Source organism: Tachypleus tridentatus, chromosome 6 (genome assembly GCF_004210375.1).
Source record: "Tachypleus tridentatus isolate NWPU-2018 chromosome 6, ASM421037v1, whole genome shotgun sequence".
NCBI classification, from domain to species: Eukaryota; Metazoa; Arthropoda; class Merostomata; order Xiphosura; family Limulidae; genus Tachypleus; species Tachypleus tridentatus.
In genome coordinates this window covers 160760574-160785513 of record NC_134830.1, presented here as the reverse complement: position 1 = coordinate 160785513, position 24940 = coordinate 160760574, and the positions used below count along the sequence as shown (strand labels likewise).

The following is a 24940-nucleotide window of genomic DNA, read 5'->3' as shown; positions in this document are numbered from 1 at the left end:
ACTAAATTATATGTTCTTTATTCAAGAAACGTTTGAACGAAGTTCATACTAGGAGATGATCATTGTAATGCATTACGTATAAAATACATTATATAAGCCCTACAAATGAGCTAATTAATGAGTTACTTACCTCAAAGTCAACCATCAGCCATTCAGTGAATCATTATCCAAACAACAAATAGTTCTTCGTAACCATGTGAGATGGTAGACAATTCAAACCGTCTGTGAACTTTCATTACTTTGTTATTGAATAAGAATCACAGATGGAAGACAATTCAGACTGCCTGTGAACTTTCATTACTTTGTTATTGAATAAGAATCAGAGATGGAAGACAATTCAGACCGTCTGTGAACTTTCATTGCTTTGTTATTGAATAAGAATCACAGATTGAAGACAATTCAGACCGTCTGTGAACTTTCATTACTTTTGTTATTGAATAAGAATCACAGATATAAGACAATTCAGACCGACTGTGAACTTTCATTACTTTTGTTATTGAATAAGAATCAGAGATGGAAGACAATTCAGACCGTGTAAACTGTTATTGAATAAGAATCAGAGATGGAAGACAATTCAGACCGCCTGTAAACTTTCATTACTTTGTTATTGAATAAGAATCAGAGATGGAAGACAATTCAGACCGTCTGTGAACTTTCATTGCTTTGTTTTTAAATAAGAATCAGAGATTGAAGACAATTCAGACCGTCTGTGAACTTTCATTACTTTGTTATTGAATAAGAATCAGAGATGGAAGACAATTCAGACCGTCTGTGAACTTTCATTACTTTTATTATTGAATATGAATCAGAGATGAAAGACAATTCAGACCGTCTATGAACTTTCATTACTTTGTTATTGAATAAGAATCAGAGATGGAAGACAATTCAGACCGTCTGTGAACTTTCATTACTTTATTGAATATGAATCAGAGATGGAAGACAATTCAGACCGTCTGTGAACTTTCAGAGATGAGAAAGACAATTCAGACCGTCTGTGAACTTTCATTACTTTTGTTGTTGAATATGAATCAGAGGTGGAAGACAATTCAGACCGTCTGTGAACTTTCATTACTTTGTTATTGAATAAGAATCACAGATTAATTTGTAGGTTGAATACAAACGTTACATAATAATTCATTAGTTCTCGAACTCATTAAAGTCGTTAAGTGATAATTCGCAAATTTTGTGTTAGTTTGTAAGCTCAAAAATAAAAATATTTTTGTAAGATTTTTGTGGTGGTTTGTGAGTTGTATACAAACATCTACATAAATGTAATAGTACTATCTGTATGTCCATGTAACAACTTCGCAGGGTGTGGATGGATCTTCACCAAAACTAGTATGGAGTTTTATTCGGTCCAAGCTGAAATACGTACAATATTCTATTTTATATTTTGCTTTGTTTGTTTGTTTATTTTGTTAACCACTACGTCACCTCCAGAGGGTGAAACTTCGCAAAATTTGGTAAGAGGTTCATTGGGTCCATGCGAATATATATTCACATGTTGGGTTTTGTAGCTTTTATGGACTTTTTTACAATTACATATAAGGGAAGCAACTTTTCGTGTCCTAAGATAACCTTTCATTAATCGTAAACTTGCATACCTTCCGTCCAGGGAACTGGAACTCCAGCTAGTTATGTAACAACTTTGTGTTAATTTGTAAGTTCAATACAAACATTACTTGATAATTGTGTGTGTGTGTGTGTATACATTCCGTAAATGGATGGTCCTCTGTATTCATTTGTTTGTTTCTTTTTTTAACTTCGAGCAAAGCTACATAATGGCTATCTGTGCTAGCCACTCCTAATTTAGCAGTGAAAGACTAGAGGAAAGCTAGCTAGACATCACCAACCACCCGCCAACTCTTGGACAACTCATTTCCCAACGAATAGTGGGATTGAACATAACATAATAACAACCCCAAGGTTGGAAATGCGAGCATCTTTGGTGGGACGGGAAACGAATAGCCTAAGAGTTGGCGGTGGGTGGTAATGACTAGGTGCTTTCCTTCTAGTCTTACACTGCTAAATTAGGAACAGCTAGCGCAGATAACTCGTGTAATTTTGCACAAAATTGAAACCAAATCAAACTAAATACAGTTTCAACAAGCTCTGGGACGGCAGCGACACCGACCATTAACAATATCGTTATTTAAAATCTTGTTCAAAACACTGTTTAGACCAGTTGAGAATAAAGTTCTAAGTGAAACATTTTTTTAAGTTTTGTGGTATTTTATGTTATTAAATCTTCTGAAGGGAAGAAACAACAAAAAGCTAACCATCGAATAAAGCTTAATTTTAATACATCATTCATGTTTCCAGTTTTTTGTTTTATTTGTGCATCATACAGATATTCACATTTTACATTCAGTGCAGTTGACCAAACACATTACAAGCTGATAGATATTATTTTGATAATACTTAATAATTGCTACTTAAGTTATAGGTTTGAATATTTTCTCTTCCGTCACAGACTTCATATAATGACGATCCAAAAACTGGTCATTAGGTTCCATTATTGACAGGTATGAGTTCTTTTCGGGCTGACATGGCGACGTTTTGTTTGAGACCATCTTTTTCTTGGTGCCAGTGTAAAGGAACCAGATTGTTGTTCTCGTTATCGCTAAGTGGTTTACATCGCCTTGTTTGTTTTTGAAGTTCTGCGAGTTGATGCTTACTGGAAAATTGGTAGTTTGGAACAACACGAGAAAAACGGTGCAGAGGGACGATATAGTTGTCTCGCTTCAGCTCCCACCAGTTGGCGCTACTGTGCCAACGGGGTAGCTTCCCTGCGCGAGCAAGAACAGCAATGTTCCTCTTATGCAATGATGTAGGTTCGTCAATATCATTATTTTTTAAGTCCTTCTCATTACATTCTATTCTATCTCCTGCAAATTCCTTCTCAGTGGACGTGTCTGTATCTTCAAGATTAACAAACTTATGAAATGGAAGCATCTCTCTTTTCCAGTTATAACCAAAGCCTCTCGGAAAATAATTCTTATTGGGTGGTGAAGGTTTATAGGATCTCAGATCTGTTAACCAACCCTTCCGAGCCAAATGAGCAATGTTTCGCTTTTCAGCTGGTTTAGAAACATCTTTAGCAGTAAGCTCCAAAAGAAAACGGTCCAAAGCTTCCTCTTCAGAAGAATGAAGAACCATTCTTGGTCTGTTGGCATATTGCACAGCTTCATCACTAATGACCTCTGCCGGTGACTGAGTGCTGTGACCCAGCAATGGGCTTGATGCCTGTTCGGAATTCCAATAAGAACTATAGTCATCAGACCAGGTAAATGGATGTAAAGTAAACCCAGAGACAGAAGCAGGTAAAGATCTCCAAAACATTTTAACCTCGGCATTCGAGTCCAATGCGTGTGAGATTTGTTCTTCCATGTTTTTCTTGCCTTTGTGAATTATGGGTAGTCGACCATTTTTCGCTAAGTTTCCAATATGTCGCTTGGGTTGGTTCAATTCTCGGCCATTAGGAGCCGCCTTATGAATCTCTCCAGCAGCGCTTGCTATCTGTTGATAAAGAAAAAACTAAATCCATAAAAATCTTATAGCTTTATATATTTTTCGGTCAATTAATGGATATATAAAATGTGAAAGAAAAATCTTTGTTTTAGTAAATCTGGCTGGTAAACCTCTCATACTTGGCCCTTAACAACGGTAAGATTTTAGTGCATGCCAGCACACTGAAGTAACTTCAATGAAATGATGTGTTAATGTGACTAACATAAGTTTGAATTTCGCGCAAAGTTGCACGAGGGCTACCTGCGCTATCCGTCCAAAATTTAGCACTGTGAGACCAGAGGGAAGGCAGCTAGTCATCACCACTCACCGCCATCTCTTGGGCTACTCTTTTACCAACGAATAGAGAGATTGACCGTCATATTATAACGCCCTCACGGTTGAAAGGGCAAACATGTTCGGTGTGACGGAGATTCGAACCTGCGACCCTCAAATTACGAGTCTGTTGCCTTAACCACCTGGCATTGCCGGGCCTAACTAACTTAATTGAATCTAATATATTTTACATACGGGTATAAAGTAGAATATATTTAAAAATCTCATCTTTTTTAAAAAAAAAAACGTAAATTTAGCAAGACGTAGTGTTTTCAAAAACGAGGTTTTTGAATATATTTAGTTGTTTATATGTAAATAACAATATTAAAAAAATGTAAAACCTTTTCGATTTTTTAGAGTGAATATGTACATTATTTAGGTTGAATAAACAGGAATCGGCGCACTCGTATTCTGTCCTTTCTCCTCTACCATCAACATTTAGGTTTCATTTTTCAAACATCTATTAATCCTATAAAATGTCAGAAAACTACATAGACTGAGTGACATTACAACACGGACTTTTTGTGAACTGTTATAGCTCAACGATGATAAATCGCTAGATTTACGGTGGTTACAAAAGTGTTTCCAATACTGAGCTCATCTCACGAACTGTAGAATTACATGGCAACATGAAGCTAATGGTTAGCGTTACCCCAAAACGCGCTCAACACTTTGTGAATGCGTTATACGAGAGACAGTGAAACCAAACTATATCGTCAAATAAAAATAGCTCAAGAGTTGGTGGTGGATGCTGTTGACTAGCTGCATTTTCTCTGGTCTGTCAACTGAAACTTATGGTCGGCTGTGAAAAGGGAAGCCATTCTGTAGCTTTGCGCATGTTTTAAAACAAGTAATATTTTAACACAGATAAGACAAAACAGAAAAACTGTTTCTGGTGGTTCTTCTTGAAATCAGAATTCTAGGTGTTTTTTGTTATATTAAACTCTTGTATGAGTATTATTTAGTAAGCAAACTCAATATTCCGTATGAGAATATTTTCGTTGTTCAGCACAAAAAATATTGCACTTAGTCGGTAACCGCTGTATTCCAACAAATGGTTTATTTCATATTGTTGATTTTACTGGCTTTAAGTCACTAAGAATATGTTTGTTTGTTTTTTTAATTTCGTGCAAAGCTACACGAGGGCTATCTATGTTAGCCGTCCCTAATTTAGCAGTGTAAAAGTAGAGAAGACAATTAGTCATCACCACCCACTGCCAACTCTTGAGCTAATCTTTTATCAATGAATAGTGGGATTGACCGTACCATTATAACGCTCCCACAGCTGAGATGGTGAGCATGTTTAGTGTGACGTGGATTCGAACTCGCGACCCTGGGATTACGAGTCGAGTGCTTTAACCACCTGGCTATACGGTGTCCCCTTTGAATGTATCTTACATTCTGATCTGAACTTTCGTCTAACAGTTACATACACATAAAATCGATTTTTTTTTATTATTGCTACATATTTCGGAGCTGTGAAGTGCTGTTACAGATAACCACGTTAGTACCTGATTTCAGAGAAAGGAAAAGACTGATACTAAAGTGGACTTGCTAATCTACTCTAGTAGCTTAGAAAATCTGGAAAGTTCAATGGATAAACCTAATATTCTCAGGCACCAGAAATTCTAAAATCTCTCGAAGAAATCGGGTTAATATGAAGTTGTTTTTTTAATCAAACTTCTTTTCTTAAACACTTCAGATTTTAAACGCATGTTTTGTTTTTTGTTTGTATATTGACAGTGTATACATAATTGCAGGGCAAGTAGTGATTGACATTTAATATGAAATTCCGACATCAGAGACATCTGGTGGACGATTTCTTTTCCCAAAGTATATCGTAAAAGTATTGTTAGGGAAATATTTTCGGCAATAGCGGAATAATTTTCGACTGTCGAAATACGTTTTAAAATATAATCCAACAATGGCGACATCTAGTGAATGGTTGTGGAGGCATTATTATTTGATTAAAAAAACAACAAAAACGTAATGGCTAAACTTAATCAAATATATTGTACACCAATGTATCGTATTACTTTATACATCAGTGAAAACAATAGACGTCTAGGCTTTGTGCATTGAATACGTTTTATTGATAGCGTCTTCAGTTCTACGACTTAATATACTTTGCTACAACTGAAATACTGAAAGAAACATGATTATCTAAGTTTCTTAAAGCTTCTGTTTCTATCGATTAATTAACATTAATTAGGATACAAAAGAAGGCTCAGGTGTTGTGTTAAAGTAATGCTTTCTTCTCTCGAGGTTGAAAACCAGTGCTGATAAATGAACCAGATGAAATGTTTCTGATTTTATATTCTGGGAGAAAAACCCAACTTTGTATTATTTACATCGCTCAGAAACTGATACAGCATTTGTTAAAGTGTACGGAAAAAACATATGATTATTTGATATCAAGCTCTTCCTAGTGGTATTTCTCATACCGCTAGAAACCGGATTTTGATACCCGTGGTGAGCAGAGCACAGATAGCCCGTTGTGTAGCTTTGTGCTTAATTTCAAACAAACAATAAAAATCTGATATCAATAGTACTGAAGAAGAAAAAAAAACTCATGAGATTTATACGTGTGTGAAAATGGAAGATTTCGAAGAGTTGAAATGGTAACTCAGAGACCACTTGGAGATTATAACTTATTAAATGTAATGAGGTAGAATAAAAGGGGAAAAACATAAGCAGAACAGATCACATAATTGGAAGACATTAAAATGAGACAGGTGAGCAGGATGTATATGTCCAGATAATTAAAGACATCGTCATATTAGATAGATATAATCGAGTACTTCAAATGTAAAGTGGTGTAAATAGCAATGATAAACGTGAACTGTTAAAAATACGAAGTCTTGTATCACTCCTCCAGAAACACCTGTTTGTAGAAAACAGCTAATATCTTCATTTCAGCGTTGATATGGATGTAATAAAAGACATAGGAGTTTATATGAACACTGGCTTGTCGTCTACCAAAATCTACTGTAACGGGACTTTAAGAACATCATTGTGCCTATGACATCGATTTTTTAAATGCCGAGTAGAGTGAGTACCGCTTGTTATTTTGGAAAGCGGTATCAGATGACTTTATGCTTAGTACCTCTCAGATGGATGTGAATAGAGCACTATAACTAACCGTTAACTTGCAGATAATTTGAAACTCGATACAACGTTAAACAAGGTTCTGGCAGATGTAAGTGTCTGTAGCTCTTTAAATAAAAATTTTAAACTACAAAAGCCAGTAATAAAATGAGAGCGACATAATAATGCGCAAGTCAGTAATAAGGGTGAGAGAAATCAGGGTTAGTTTTTCTGAAACGTTTCTTGTCAGATTGAATTAGTCAGCCTTCTTCCCTCCCATTCAGGCCTTTTGTCCAACGACGCTCCTGAAAGGAACACTTTTTAAAACAATTGCACTACTATACAGTAGTATGTTGTCTGTCTGTCTGTCAGTCAATAGACACCACAATAATGTCACGTAAGAGATCGCTTAACGTTGCAATTTATACTGCCCTGGCGCCAGTAAAGCTTGCGCACGCCATGAATCACGAGAATAATTATTCACATTGTAGGCTACTATACAGCATGGCATATGAACTTGAAAAGCAAGAAATTAAAATACATTTTTTTCTTAATTTTGGTTTCATGTACTCTTGAACGAAAACAATTTTGGAGATTTTGCGCAAGTATATCTTGTATATATGTCAATCTTAGTAGCGCCACATATGTCAGTTCAGGGACAACACTTAAGCTAACAGTAGGTACGACAAAAAAATCAGTAGAAAGTAATACTTAAGTAGTGACACGAAAGCCAGTAGTAAAATTGGAGTCCGTACAAGGCTACACTTCGGTCATTACTAAGGGTACTTGCAGTCAGTATTGTTAATAACAAACATCAGTAGAAGTGTAATACTTGAGTCAGTAGTAGGGAAGATACAAAAGTCAGTAGATGGGTAATTTTCAAGTCAGGGTGCCACAAAAGACGTTTCAATCGTACTGGTTCCATTGTTGTGGAAAGTTTTGATCAAGACTAAATTCGAGACACGAACTGAGTCATCTATTCTCTTGCGACTCGGCTTCAGGACCATGGACGTCGTCATTAAAAACAGCCTTCTTGTCTTCTATTCTGCTCGCAACAAAAGACAAGAGGTGTACTACTCTGCTCGTCTCTTAGTTTCATTTTGTTTTATGAAGAAGGAAATGTTTCCAGTTGAGAGGAAATCCCATTAAGACGGTAATGGATCCTCGCCAGAAGCGCTCCACTACAAGTAGTCAGTTGCTTTTAGTTTGTCTGCATGTAAAATTACTTACAACACTCGGAACTCGAGCAAGTATAAACATATATATTTCGACAGTAAACGGGATAATGCGTACTTGTAGTCATGTAGACTTCGATACCGTGTATATCGTATTAAAATTGAAACGTTCGTAATTAGTTCCTGTTACCAGAATAGCGATAAGACCAAAACAATTTGTGATGATGAGAAAACCCATTTGTTCGCTCTTCTATATAGTGCTTTCTCTACCCATACCAGCCGATTTTTACATACATAAAACACAAGAGCATCGTGTGATAAAGCTAGGTTTCTTCAGTTTGTTAAATAATCATGTGGTGCAGTAGTAGAATATAGGGTAAAGACACGCGGACTCGAACGTGTGATATAGTTATGAGAAGATACCAAATGTTTGTTTTTGAATTTCGCACCAAGCCACATGAGGACTATCTGCATTATCCGTCCCTAACTTAGCGGTGTAAGAATAGAGGGAAGGTAGTTAGTCATCACCACCCACCGCCAATTCTTGGGCTACTCTTTTACCAACGAATAGTGGGATTGGCCGAACCATTATAACGCCCCCACGGCTGAAAGGGCGAGCGTATTTTGTGCAACGGATATTCGAACCCGTGACCCTCAGATTACGAGTCGAGTGGCTTAATCACCTGGCTGTGCCGGGCCTAAGACTAGAGGGAAGGCAGCTAGTTATCACTCCTCACCGCCAACTCTTGGGCTACTCTTTTACCAACGAATAGTGGGATTGATCGCTCCCACGGCTAAAAGGACGAGCGTGTTTGTTGCGACGAGGATTTGAACCCGCGACCCTCGGATTACGAGTCGAGCGCCCTGAACACCTGGCCATGCCGGGCCGATAACAAATGTGCTGGCATTAAAAATAAGGTTATGATTCTGAAAGAGAAAATACAAAGGACTTCAGAAATCAAGTTTCTGTTGATGTGTTTTTCTTTTTACGTTCTCTGGGCCCGGCATGGCCAAGTGTGTTAAGGCGTTCGACTCGTAATCCGATGGTCGCGGGTTCGAATCCCGGTCGCACCGAATATGCTCGCCCTTTCAGCCGTGGAGGCGTTATAATGTGACGGTCAATCCCACTATTCGTTGGTAAAAGTAGCCCAAGAGTTGGCGTGGGTGGTGATGACTAGCTGCCTTCCTTGTCGTCTTACACTGCTAAATTAGGGACGGCTAGCGCAGATAGCCCTCGAGATGCTTTGCGTGAAATTAAAAAACAAAACAAACATTTTACGTTCAGTGAGCATGTTTATCGTTGATTAGTTAATTTCAAATTGTTGTCTGTTTTTTCCTTCTATGTTAATCTGTCTGCAGATCAGCCTGAAGGACGACTTTATGTGACATATGAGCTAAACGACCAGGTTAGAAACACGTGGGACTCTCATAAGATGATGAACCCTCTGGCTAAAGGAAGGGCACTTACTTGTCGACACTCACTGGTATTGTGACTTTGGACAGAATGACGTAATTGAAAGGCTGGAGAGTGTTCAGCGTCATTACGGCTCGAACCTTGGACCATTCGAATCACAACCCCGCATGCTAACCATAAGGTCACGCCCGAGCTCTACTTACGGGCTATTTACCCACGAACTTGTTTCAACCGTTGAACAATCTGTACTATAAACTTTATCAGGCAAGCTGAAACGACAAATACATGTATAAACGTGTTTGTTTGTTGTTTTTTTTTACACTAGAACATTTGCTTCCATTTACGATAAGACAGTCGGTCATCGGGTTCACATCATTACCCGCTTTGGTATGTAGTTTTTCGTTTAAGTCTGATGGATTGAAAATATACTTGGGTCCATGCACAGTGAAGTCAGTGAATACTATGTTCACATTTTAATAAGAAAATACCTTCTTTACTTGAATTATTATAAATCAACTGATAAATGTCATGACATGAAAGGAGATATAGACGAATTATTACATTTTGTAGCGAATTCCTTTCTGTAAATATATATATCACTAATATATGTGTTTAAAGAGAGATAGATAGTGAGTGGAGTAAAAAGACCAACTGAGTGTATATGTGTTTAACGTAACTTATTAAACAAGTGTGAAAAAAACCTACACGGTAAAACGCCAACTGGTGCAATCAGTTGAGCTTTTGGTGACCCTTTAAGACTCGGTGGGGATTAGAGTTTCAGCTGCAGTTCTTGTTATCCTTTAGTTCTTTTCAGAGTCTATTCCCAACGTATAAAGAGGTTTTTGACCCCCCCCCAAAATCTGGGAGGAAGTGGGGGAACAGCGAGATTGCACACAAGTAAAAGTTGCCGCTCTGTTTCTATTCACGTCGTGCCATACTTGTCACTGAAATCTTGACGTCTAACCGGAGATGGTTTTCGGATTAGTATATTTATTCTTTGTATTAAGCACGTGCAATTCGATGGGTTTTGGATTAGGGTATTTGCTGTTTGTATTAGTACAAGTATTTGCAACGGAACGACTGTGGCTAATGGAGCGATGATCGATTATTTTAGGCTTTTTATTATTTCTATATTTGAACAATCTGTCGGTGGCTCGGCGTATGTTTGAGGACTTACTACGCTATAATTTAGGGTTAGATCTTGCAGTTCACACGGCGCAGATGGTTCGTTGTGCAACTTTACATTTCAAAATGAACAAACTGTATATGTATAGGAAAAGTTTGGAGACGGGTTTAATGAAAAACACTATTATAAATGTACAACGTTTAGACAGTATTATATCATCAGCAGGTAGGAATAGTCTTATAGATTGATAGATTTTAAAAAACAAAACTTATAAGGAATAAAATTTTGTCTTATAAGTGTGTTAGCTATTGCTTTGTCGTTTGTACAGATTAAGTGAACAAAAGAGCGTGACTGGTGTTTTGTAGATGAAATGTGATCAAATAGTAGGGTAAAGTCTCAGTGAGTGAACCTGGGAAAGATGGGGAGTTGTGAACAAATCCCCAAATCGTGGTTCAAATTGGTGAAGTAGTACAGCTTGTGGATCGTTCTAATCACTTGGCTAGAAATGCGTACTTGAAACGGAAGTTAGTCTGTTTGTTTTCTTGAATTTCTTTCAAAGCTACTTGAGGGCTATCTGCGCTAGCTGTCCCAAATTACTAATTGTCAGACTAGAGGTAAGCAGGTCGCTCAACAGCACCCACGGTCAACTCTTGGGCTACTCTTTATCAACGAATATTAGGATTCAGCGTAACATTATAACGCCCACACACCTGAAAGAGCAAGCATGTTCGGTGACGGGATTCGAATCCTCTAACCACCTGGCCTGTTTGATTTGTTTTGAATTTCGCGCAAAGCTACTCAAGGACTATCTGCGCTAACCGTCCCCAATTTACCAGTATAAGACTAGAAGGAAGGCAGCTAACCATCACCACCCACCGCCAACTCTTAGGCTCCCCTTTTTACCAACGAGTAGTGGGATTTATCGTCACATAATAACGCTCCCACGGATGAAAGAGCGAGAATGTTTGGTGTGACGGGTATTCGAACACCTTAACTACTAGGCCTGTCACATGGAATTAGGTAAAGCAGATTTCAGAGCTGGGTTCTGACATTTTTATGTGATGATATATTTCATGTCTGATTTTATTCACAATTTCTCTCTGTGTCATGAGTATAATGCTGTTTTGCTTCCATTTTATTTCTGCTTCACAATCCTGAATGTGACGTATTGATTGATGTCGAAAGACGTGTATTGTATTTGTGACTGTACATTGGTCTTAATTAATGTTTCTTATTGTGTAACCGAAAGGATGTGTGTTTAACCATTTTCACTTTTTTTTTTTCTGTCTCGAAGTGATTGAAGCGTTTTCAAAAATGTACCACTATATAGCATTTGATGTACGCGTGAAAGAGGGAATACCAGAAATGGGGTGTTACCAGAGAAAAAGGTAACACCCCATTTCAACTTCGGTGACTTCGTAAAGAGTTTGTCTCGAACATCAGTGGCATAAACTACGTATCCTCTCTTAGGGTTAACACATGTTATTTTAAATAGGAACGGCAGTAAAGGGTTGAATCTACCCTGCAGTGTGATTTGGCCTTTCCTGTAGCCCTCGTACTCGGCGAACAACGTTTACTGTTTAAAACTGGTTCATTTCCCATGTGATGTAGAATGCAACCCTCTCAATTTTTGTCTAGCCGACATCAGCGCCCTACCCGGAAAAAAGCTATAAACGCAATTTATTATACTAATTTAAAGTAGAAAATGGCACGGCATGGCTAGATGGTTAAGGCACTCGGCTTATAATCTGAGGGTTGCAGGTTCGAATCCTCGTCACACCAAACATGCTTGCCCTTTCAGCCGTTGGGGTGTTACAATGTGACGTTCAATCCCGCTATTCGTTGGTAAAAGAGTAGCCCAAGAGTTGGCGGTGGATGGCGATGGCAAGCTGCCTTACCTCTAGGGATGGCTAGCACAGATAGCCTTCGAGTAGCTTTGCGCGAAATTCAAAACCTTAGAATAGAAAATACATGAATCCACTGTGGTGAATTTCGACGGAGGCTTTGGTCGAATAAACGGGGAGAAAGAGTAAATGTATATATATATATAAAACTTTAGAAAACATCTCCGTATTTTTGACAAACTTTCATTATTAATGCGTGAGTTTATTGTATGTTTTTGTTTAAATTAAACTTCTCTGTCAAATCTTTAATAAAAATGATTTCGTAGAAGGTACCAATGTGTCAGGGCCAGTTGTACGTGAATTACTGGCGACATTTGGGGTAGGTTTAACCCACATGTAGGGTTAGTCATCTTACCCACATTAATTTTTTTTTTTTCAAATGATTTTCATTGTCTCCTTGGGCCCGGCATTACCAGGTGGCTGGGGCACTTGACTTGCAACATGAGGATCGCGGGTTCGAATGCCAGTCCCAGCAAACATCTTCTCTCTTTGAAGTGTGAGCGGCGTTGTTATCTTACGGCTAATCCCACCATTCGTTGGTAAGAGAGTAGTCCAACAGTTGGCGGTGGACGATGATGACTAGCTTCTTTTCCTGTAGTCGTACACTGCTAAATTATGGATAGTAGCGCAAATATCCCTTGTGTGGTTTTGCGCGAAATTCGAAACAAATAAACGTTCCTTTTCCGTTGGTAATGACAGTTTCAGTAAAACTAGCCATCAGAAACGCTTAAATCAAAATCTGCACAATGCCAACCGTCAGATGTTTGGGAATAAGAAAATAAAAATAAATAAGATATTACCTTAAAAATAAAAAACATCCATTTCGATTACAAATGAGAAAGTGGTCGAGTCTGCAAATCGCATCCTGGAAATGGAATATGTAAATACTGGTTGGCTGATAAATAAATCTACATTTAACTGAATAAACGTGCATGCATAGTGACTGTCTTGATCTGACAGGAAATGTTATTATAGGTACGATTGATAAGAGGTTATTCACAAATTTAAAAAAGTTTATACTCCGTTTTTTGTTGTTTTTTTAATAAATCACCCAACTTCTGGAGGGAATTTTTAAACATTCGCTTTGAGATGTGTGATAACTGAGACAATTCCAGTTAATACAGTTTCCAATCCCCAATGGACTGAATGTGGCTTGGTGATTAGTGTGATGGGCTGCGTCCATGTGATTCAAATCTCGATTCGTGATGCCGTCAAATACGCTTCGCACTTTCAGTGGTGTGTGCGTTATAAATGTGACAATCCTTCCTTTATTCGTTTTCAGAAGCTGAACCAATCTGTTGTGGCGGTGGATGCTGCTAACTGGTTGATATTTGTTTGGTACGTAGTTCCAAATTATTGGGCGATTGTACCCAAACTTTATAACTGGTCACTTCATATTATGGAAGACTGCACCTGAAATTTTTGCCTGGTCAGTTTAAATTATGGACGGCTGCATCTAAACTTTAACCCTGGTCATTTGTTTCAATTGAGTGCAAGTTCGCCGTTCGGATGGGAAATACCAAAATCAGTGTCCTAAAAATTAACGCGTGAATGCATACTGTATTCTAGTTTATATTGAAGTTTTACAGAAAGGCAAACTTTTGTTTTAATAATGCATCTTGTAGCAGCAGCAGACTTAGAAAATAAATGTAATCAACCCCCGAGCTTAAATACTTTATAACTACATGATGATCACTATCGCGTCGCGTGCATCTGTAACTACACTTTTGTTAGTTGCTTTCTGATTGTCATTAGTTCTTTTTTTTTCAATCAAAGAACCAGAACCACTAATGACTCAATTAGAAAGTATACAGAATGATGTTCTGACCAACTTTAATTCATGTATACTTGTTTTGTCCAACATTAAACTGAGTGTCTTGAAGCTACCAACTCTGGATTGCAGTGGAAAGTCACATATCACTCTACTGTTTATGTCTAAACGCTCGAAAACCTAGCTTTAAATGCCAAACTTGTATGTAATTCTAAAAATCTATATAAGTGACAACAAAGAAGAACATGTTGAAACACGTCAACCTTACTACATCTACTGTATTCAATGCTGACAAGGCCTTTCATCCAATACCAGGGTTCGTTAGGCCAGCTGGAACACGAAAGATATACTAGTGGCCCAGACGTTATTTATATCATCAGTTTTCATGTAAAAATTGTTAGGGTGTGAAACACAATACGCACGTGAACTGCAATTATTCAACTTCATTAGTGCTTGGTACTGCATAATTAGGCATAGCATACAGACTTAGGCCTCACTTACACTAGAACTGCCATGTTCTTATTAGTTTGTAATCATGTTAATGGTGTTTTCGCGTTGATTATTATGGTGTTAAATTTTCACAATGTATTACTAACTACTTGTTTATCGATGTAATGTCAACTTGTAATTTGATTTTTGTATGTGTTCAACAAAACACACATGTAGGTATTAACTCCATATTTCAACCGTGAAATTGAATCATATCTTTAATTTTTGTGTAGGCTTTCAGCTTTTAAAATATTTAATAAGTCACGTCTGATACTCGACTTTTGTAATCTGTGGCTGAAACTCCAAAAAGCCATTTTGGTTATATTGTGGTGAAAAAGAAACGTTCCTGTACGTTTAAAGGAAACACTGAAGCCTGTCATATCCAGGTGGCGCAATAAAAGCTTGCGTGGCATGTTCACCATAGCGTAACTTTTTCTGGGAAATATGAAGTTTTTAATATGAATGTAAATATATTATAATAGAAGAGGAAAAGTGGTGATTATAAAATATGAAGAAAAGGTTCTGATGGAAAGTTTAAATCCAAAATTACATTTGAACTTATTTTGACGAAATTCGATGCTAGCATCGGACCTGAATGTTTTAACTAGCGTTAAAATAGGCTTAGTGTTTAAGTTATACTGTATAGGTGGAAACGTCAATTAATGATATCATAGTGTGGTATAAACAATTTTGGCGCTATTTATTTAGTTCCATTTGCAATTTTGAATAAACTTACGATTATTACAGTAATCAATAATTAAGTAAAATTAAAAATGACTGCTGCCTCCTTGTGGTAAGTATTTCAGAATTATAGAGGGCACCACGCTACCTGTATTGCTCATTGACAAACGTTCCGCGACAAGATTCCGTAAATAGAGGGAGGAGAGCTAAACTAAATCATGGATTTAATTCTAACTGGTTGTATACTCAACTTAGGACTTAGAGAGCTAAACGTTTTGGGTTCAATCCCTGCGGTTGACACAGTATGCATTAAGTGTTACACAACAACAACATGTTCTGGTTATACTCGATTTAATCAATTTTCGTTACTAATAATGAAGTGACAAAGAACATCATATATTGATGTTGTGTAAAACAAAGAACATCATATATTGATGTTGTGTAATACAAAGAACATCAAATATACATATATAAATATATTGAACTTGTGTGAAACAAAGAACATCATATATTGAAGTTGTGTGAAACAAAGAACATCATATATTGAAGTTGTGTAAAACAAAGAACATCATATATACATGTATATTGAAGTTGTGTAAAACAAAGAACATCATATATACATGTATATTGAAGTTGTGTAAAACAAAGAACATCATATATTGAAGTTGTGTAAAACAAAGAACATCATATATTGAAGTTGTGTAAAACAAAGAACATCATATATACATATATATTGAAGTTGTGTAAAACAAAGAACATCATATATTGAAGTTGTGTGAAACAAAGAACATCATATATTGATGTTGTGTAAAACAAAGAACATCATACATTGATGTTGTGTAAAACAAAGAACATCATACATTGATGTTGTGTAAAACAAAGAACATCATATATTGATGTTGTGTAAAACAAAGAACATCAAATATACATACATATATATTGAAGTTCTGTAAAACAAAGATCATATATACATACATATATATTGAAGTTGTCCCTTACCTTTTCCAGACTGCAAACAAATAGAAGAGTAAGAATGGTCGACATAAATCGCTTTTTCATCTTCTGCTGGACTTGGAGTATTGGTTGAGTTTCTGAAACGGTCTTATGTCTGGAGTTTTATGCCAACCAGTCTTCTGGACAGTTGATGGAGAAATGAGCGAAGATTTCTCCTGTTGCTTCAATTCTATTCGAGGCGCCGTCGAAACGCTGGACACAAGTTCACATTAACGCTAACCGGTATATATATATACATAGGGCTATAACTGCATCACTGTTGGATGAAATCGATTCGATTACTGAAATGATTGGTCGGCAGAGATTCACGTATGTGCCGCACGCACACATACTACAAATGTATTCCTTAGCAGAAATGAATTTTGAGTTTTGCAGGAAAGCTGTGAACGACCAGGTTTTGAAACTTTCTATACAGAACATGAAGAAACGTAACAGTTTATTAGTTTGATAAGTATATCTGTACCATGCGAGCAGTGTTGAATCCAAGGGGTTTCAGTACCCACGGTAGCCAGAACAAAGATAGTTCAACTTCGTGCTTAACAACAAACATATTTAAGATTTGAGCAGCAGAAGGCGTTAGAAAGCCAATAGAAATATATCTCCAGACGGCTGGTATGGGTATTAAAACTTTTATTAAAATAGAGAACAACGTTTCGACCTTCTTAGGTCATATTCAGGTTAACAAAGATTTTTGTTTTAAAAAAATGGAAAACTAGTAAGTAACAGGTTAAAAATAAAACAAAAGATTAACCTGAAGATGACCTAAGAAGGTCGAAATGTTGTTCTCTACTTTATTTTAATAAAAGTTTTAATACCCATACTAGCCGTCTTGAGATACATTTGTACTTCAAGTTGGTTTCTCGTCATCACGAATTAGAAAACCCATTGGCTAAAAAATCGCTATAGAACAAAGTCTAGTAATTTAGACTTAGAGTTTACAATGATTATGCAATCAGTAGGTTTAAAATTGCTATAAAAGAAATTAAGTTAGTAATTTAGACTTAGAGTATCCAATGATTATACAATCAATAGGCTTAAAACTGTTATAAAACAAATTAACTAGGCCTAGAAATTAAGGCTTAGAGAATGTAGTGGTTATGCATTCATATGTTAAACATGCCAAAAGAATGCCGTGGCCGCACAAAAGGAATGTGAGAGAGACAAGTGTCTTTAAAATCAATATTCCAAGACTTTAATTTTTTAAGGTTTCGAAGCTTATTTTCCTTTCAGCCAAACTAAAACCGAAATTATTTTGTTTTATTTTTAACCCGTTACCTGCTAGTTTTCCTTTTTTTTAAGAAAAACTTTGCCCTGATTAATTACTTTTAATTTATTTTGCTTCAATCCCGGCATTGCCAGGTGGTTAGGGCACTTGACTCGCAATATGAAGGTCGTGGTTTTGAATCCTCGTCGCACCAAACATGCTCGCCCTTTCAGTCATGGGAGAATTATAATGTTATTGACAATCCCACTATTCGTTGGTAAAGTAATAGGAGATGGTGATGATTAGCTACAGTTTTCGTTGTCTGTCACTGCTAAATTAGAGACGGTTAGCTCAGGTAATCCTCATGTAGCTTTGCGCGAAATTCAAACCAAACCAGTTTTGGTTCACATATTTAGCTTCTTTTTTTTAATAAATTACCTTTGTAAGTAAATCGACGGTTTCGTTACGTGACGTTTAGAATTGCAGCGAAATACGAAGCATATGGTAAGTTGTTAATATTTTATTGTTGAAATATCGTGTTTGTTATTTCTCTATCATGATACGTATATAAAATTTGTATACTAAACATACAGTATTTTGTTAAGAAATAGCATTTCGCACTATTATACACTGTTGTCTGTCAGTCAGTCGACACTAAAATGACATCACATAAGGAAAGCTTAACACTGCAATTTGCAGTGTTGTGACGTCAGTAGAGCATATGCATGCCATGAATCACGAGAACTATGCACTCTTGTAGGCTGCAACACAGCATGGCATCTGAACTTCAGAAGCAAGAAATAAATCCATTTGTTAATCTTAAATTTGGTTATGTATATTACTTTTTAAAACTTAAAAAACAAGCTGAAACAAAAACACTGCACTAATTGAAAAGATCCGAGGGTGCAAGCTATAATGTGGGATTATAAGATGTACCCTAGGTTTTGGAGGTGACTCAATAAGTAGGACCCACATTGCGGTGGGGATACACCGTCTAGCAGTCTTAACCTCCATTCGCTAACCTCACATAAATAAAAGAGTAGCAATGGATATAGAAATAGAAATTAGAACAGCGAGGTATGGTTGCTCGAGCCCACAACGTCCTACATCTGTATCACCATAATGTGATTTTAAACCCCACGTACCGTTTGCAAAGAGCCAACCCAAAAGTTTGTGGTGTTGGTTAGTTGCTTTCCCTTCAGTCTATCACTTTTAAATTGGAAACGGAAAGTGGAGGTAGCGAGAAGTATTGTGCGAAATTCAATAAACAGGCAATTTGTCATGTTAAAATGAAGTTCAAAAATTAGATCATAATATTTTGCGTCTTAACATGTTAATGCGTGAATTTCAAGGTCCGTATACAAATTTGAAAGAATGTGACCTTTTGAACCAACTTACGTACTTGTACAAAAGTGGGTCAGGCGTGGCCTAGTGACTAACACGTTTGGCTGTGAACCGAAGGGTCCAAAGTTCGAGATGTGATGCCGCTGAACATGCCCTGCAGTGGCGTGTTTCAAACGTTGGCAGTAAATCCCATTATTCGGTTCAAAGAGCCAGATAAAGCCCTTATAGCGGTAGGTGCTGGTGGTTGGCTACCTTCCCTCTGGTCAGCTGTTCAAAATGAGGGAAGGATTATACTGGAGTTAATTCTAAAGGTGTGTGACCTGGTCAGTTAGCCCACGCATACGTAAGATGTCGTTCAAACTGAAGTAATAATTCGAATTCGTATCTCATCGCAGGCACATTTTATCTAATATTTTCAGTATAGTATAGGGAAAGTTATTTTCTTTTGTGACTTGTTAGCACTGAAGACCATGTTCACCCCCTTAAATGATGCTTTATCTGTTACCCCTGTAATACTGCTTCCATACCATCGGGCTTCTAAGTATAATAACTGTCCCACTCCTGTTTACACCAATAAGTTAGTTGTTTTTTTGTTAAGGTCAAAGATTTCAAAGTGCATGTTTAAACAAACCAAAGGTACAGAATTCCATTGAAGCTGTATCATGGGGCCTGACACACGTGTACATTGTCGAACAGGTATGCTGTAACTACAATTTATTTGGCTATCTTACTCATTAAAATAGTCATTAATATGGAGTACGGATATAAGTTTCTGAACTTTCGTGAACATAGAATGTTTGTCTATTATCACCTTAACGGCACCTGGAGACATGCTGCTCAGCTTCATCACAAACTTTTTTTTTGGTCGGAGGGTTCTCCTTCGTCGCTATATAATCTTTATGTTTCGCAAATACACATAATGAGTTTTCTTGCACTTTGCTCATCACAGGAAATTGAGTCCTCTTTATCGGGATTAAGATCTTTAAACACCAGGGAGGGTCGGGTTCATTAACATCTTGTCTCCTCTACCCCCCGTACAGTGTTATATGGTTGCTGTAGGGCAGTGTCCATGTAGATATCTACAGTTACTTTCCTGTATTATGTTCGATGATACATAGTCCTGTACTTCATAAACAATTCAGTATGTAAACCTCGCACACATTTCATCAGTTCTAATCTAATGTGAGAACGTTTTACATTATTAAACCCATAGAAATGTTTTTAGTTTAGTTTAAAACTGATGTAGATTGGTTTAGTCTAGCTAGGTGGCTTGATTAACTCCATTTCTAAAATATATGTTAATTAGCAAGAGGTGCCTAGATCTATTTCCACTATATATGTAGTAGCGGTCAAGTTCACACAGTAGGTCATTTTTATGCAAATTTTTCAGACGTTAAGTTATAGAATGATTCAAGTATCTATCGGCGATAGTTTGCATATTTGAGTAACTGTGCATGAATTTGAAATATGCGCTACGTGGTACTTTATAAGCTGTTGTGAGTAACGGGCGTTGTAGTGTTTGTATAATTTCACTGGTGAGGTGCTATGTTTATCCATACTGGGCATGCGTATTCTGTGAGTAGTGTGTGTATGCTTTGTATATTTTGATAATAGTAACCGGTGTGGTTCAGTGGATTTTGACTTTTAAATTACTTGCATATTTTATTCTTTTCCGAAGTTTTCTTAACATGTTTATATGTTTAACCCACGTTACTTTAGAATCATAGGCTAGGCCTAAACATTCTTCTGAAGTTGTGGTCCGGAGAAGTGTTTCATTCATATATTATTTTAGTGGGTTATTTTTATGTCTTGTTTGTTTTGAAATTACTCGTAGTTGATTTGGGGGGATATTTATTTTAATTCGATATTTTTAGTAGTATTTTATTATATTGTTTAGGATTGCTGAAGGTTTATAGCTGTTACAGATCGTCAGCGAATTGTGATGAAAATACTGAGTTTGGATATCTCCAGGGCATATTGCTTTCACACAGGATGAATAGAATAGGGCTAACCACCCCTCCTTCGCAGACGCCTGCCTCTGTAATAACAGACTCACAGTAGGTTCTCCTACTATTTATTTTACATTTTCTGCTTTCCAAAAATGAAGATACCCAGTGAATAATTCCACATAATAGATCCATTTCAGTCAAGCGGAACCGAAAACAGTGTGACAGTGTCGAATCGACATCGAGAAAACATGGACAGTGCCTTCATTATAGTTGAAACTATTTATAATAGTTTATGTTAATCTGATTAAGTGGTCAGTTGTTTGATTAAATTTTCTGAACCCATTTTGGATTTCTGGTAAATTTGAGTCCATTACCTTTTTTTTCCTCCAGAATTTTCCCTACACACCTGGTCAGGCTGATCGGACAGTAGTTGTTTGGTTCCTTCTTTAGTACATTAGTACCTTCGCTCGCTTCCAAGAAACTGGTATATATCCAAAGTTTAAGATAAGTTAAGCAGTGCAGTTAGGTGTTCATGCAGTTTATGGGTGCCTTTTTTTAAGAGGACGACCTGTATATGGTTCTTGTTCCCTCGTTTAACGTTATTTACCTTAAAATTTACCGTCGATCCACCAGAGGGCTTTATTCGTGGATGAGGTATTGATCCTTGATTAGCTCGTGATGTGGTTTCGAAGTCCGTTTTGGCCCTTAATGCTCTACTATACATGGAAGACATTGAAGAAACTTGTATAGAAGATTGTATCATTTGGCTCTGTATCGTTTTGTAATCCATCCATATGAATATCACTATTTTGGAAAAGAGATTTTTCGTGCCTCTCAAGACTTTAGTCATGTTTCAAAGAACATTTTACAAGCCTAAACAACACAGTTCGCTTTTGTGTGGGAACCTCGTGGATGAATTTCTATGATCGTCGTGTCGTACGCATGGACTTGTCGCCAATTTAGATGCGTTTTTATGGTCTACAAAGACACCCTCTTATTAAAGTTTTTGAAACGCTTTCATCATATGCAAAATTCGTTGCAGTCAGGGCCTGAACAACTCGAAAATCTTGTACTAGACAATTTGAAAAGACGAACTTTCGAGAACCAAGTCGTTAGCTTGTTTGACTGGCACATATTTAATAGAATTCGTCATGCAGACAATTCCGGTCACAAAGACTTCGAATTCAGTGTAGCTAGCAATGAAAGTCTTGATTTCACGAACAGTGAACATGTATTAACGATGCACGAGGAACAGTAACGTGCTTCGTCCCTAATTCTGTTACAGAGAACGTAATTTGCTACAGTTCTACCAGCTACAATATTGGATTTTCATTGTTTCAACGCTAACGCTATAATTATTTTACGAAACGTTACACACAACCGGCAGTTAAAAAAATAAAAATAAACGACTGTTGCAAAGGTCTAAATTAGCTTACACCTAATGAAATCATATACTGTCTGTCTTGTACTGCTGGAGAGAGACAGCCTTATTACAGTATCTATTATTTATGTTTCTCTTGTCCAGTTCAAGTTTTAGTTTCCAAAACAATTAACCAGTAATATTTATAAAATTACTGATCATTTGTGGCTGGAAAATTTTCTAATATTTTTCTCTTTTGTTGTTTTTAAGTACAACACTACAAAATGGGCTATCTGTGGTTTGCCCAGAGCGAGTATTGAAAACCTATATGTAGGGGTAAAAGCCCTCGGACTTGCCAGTGAATCACCAGAGGGTACTAGGTACTTAAAAGGGTTGCATGTTTAAAGTTAACCATAAAGCTACGTTATGGGCTATGTGTGCTCTGCCCACCATGGATATCGAAAACTCGAATTCTAGTGTTGTAAGTCTGCTGACATACCGCTGTGCCACGGGGTGGCGTACTTGAAAGAAATGTTTGTTTATTATTAAACACAAAGCTGGGCTTTTTGTGCTGTGCCCAATACGAATATCAAAACCTGATTTGTAGCTTTATAAACCTTTACACTTGGCTTAGTTGTTTCTAAGCACAGAGTTACACAATTGGCGACTTGTGATCTACCCGTCAAAGGTATTGAAATCCGAGTTGTATAGTTATAAGCCGACGGACTTTCTCCTGAACACTAGGACGGTAGGTATTAAATACAATTGAAAAATATCTCATGATACAGATTTTTTCTTTAAGCAATTCGATTGATTAGATATTAAAAAAGATTTTATGATTTATGAGTATTTTTTGTATACAACAAAATCGACTATATTAATATTTTTGAAGTCCATTGAAAAAGTTATAATTGATTTTGCTAGTTTTTCCATTAGACCAATTTCAAAGTGTTTCAACCTGATCACTCAACTGAAGATACTCACAGCTTAACAAGTTCATTAGTAAACCTTTATATTCATATTTTATTATAAAAATGTTGTTTAAATAAAAATCTTAAAAGTTATTTCTAGCTATTTTTAGTGAATACGTTTAAGAAGTCAAATATATAAGGATAGTTTGTTTTGTTTTGTTTGAATTTCGCACAAAGCTACTCGAGGGCTATCTGCGCGAGCCGTCCCTAATTTAGCAGTGTAAGACAAGAGGGAAGGCAGCTAGTCATCACCACCCAACGCCAACTCTTGGGCTACTCTTGTACCAACGAATAATGGCATTAACCGTCACATTATAACGCCCCACGGCTGAAAGGGCGAGCATGTTTGGCGCAACGGGGATGCGAACCCGCGACCCTCATATTACGATTCGCACGCCTTGATACGCTTGGCCATGTGGAGCTATATAAGGATAGATTTAACTATTTTAAGATACTCAACTATCCATCTCCGAAAGAAAAATTAATTATTTTAAGATACCGAATTTTGAATGATATGTTTGTTTGTTTAAAATTAAGCACAAAGCTACACAATTAGCTCTCTGTGCTCTTCCCATCACGGGTATCGAAATCCGGTTTCTAACGGTGTGAAGTCCGCAGACATACCGCTGTGCCACGGGGATGCAAAGGATATGCCTAACTATAATTTCACTAGACCTCTAAATAAATCCGAATTCTACAGCTACACCAATTTAATGATACTGTCGTGAAACCACCATCAGAAGCCCCGCAGCAGCAAAGCGGAAACACCTACGGACTTATAATTCTAGAAACAAAGTTTCGATACCTGTAGTGGGCAGAGCACACACAACCCTTTGGGTAGCTTTACACATAACTACAAACGAATATTAAAAACACGCATTGATATTCGTGAGCCTTAAAAACGCTTATTTATCTGTAATTAAATCTAATTTTTATTTTCCTTTATTGCCTTGATACTAAAGCCTAGGCTAATCTGCCCTAAAGTGATTATGCAGTCAAACATAAGGGTGTGGAACGTATGTGCTACCATACTTTAGGTTGTTTTTTCTCAGTCCTGCCTTTAAACTATTTGGTATGTACGTCGTTACACGAAGTTATTGTAAGTTTATGGCACCCCAACCACTTATTGTAGCAAAAGAAAACTGCGATAAGTGAATATAAGCAGGCCTTAGAAATGAAATGCTGATTCAAGCCTTTTAAATAAACTTGTAGTTTTGTATTTCAAAGTAAAGGAAGAAGTTTAAAACCACGTTTTAAAAAAATATAAAGATATTCACAGGGAACCAAAACTGTTCCAAATACGACCTTATAAATGTTGCTTTTCTTAGAAAGGTATGTTCAGTACTATAATGGAACGCTTGCTTACATGATACTGGAAAAACTTTTTTATTACGAGATGTGCAACGCCCAACTTTGCCTAATTTTTATTCTGTGTACATGTAAATTTGCAATAGGGGTCACGATTTTCCCGTTTCGACTAAGTTTCTCGTCACGGAGAACTTTGTCTTTCTCCATTCTTAGGGTGTATATATGACGCCGTTAATACGTCACACGCGGAAGTAATGCATTGGCGCCACGGGTAATCGGTTAGTAAAAACTAAAAACTGA

The 24940-nt window shown here is 36.9% G+C and overlaps 1 protein-coding gene across 1 annotated transcript; it reads right to left on the bottom strand.

Moving 5' to 3' along the window:
- Positions 1-2289: 2289 nt before the first annotated feature.
- LOC143254303 (uncharacterized) lies at positions 2290-16720 on the bottom strand. Its single transcript, XM_076509240.1, has 2 exons — positions 16490-16720; positions 2290-3519 (listed from the first exon to the last, which is right to left on the bottom strand). Exons 1-2 carry the CDS (start codon positions 16547-16549, stop codon positions 2506-2508), a joined length of 1074 nt encoding a protein of 357 aa, XP_076365355.1. The 5' UTR covers positions 16550-16720; the 3' UTR covers positions 2290-2505.
- Between the last annotated feature and the right edge of the window lie 8220 nt (positions 16721-24940).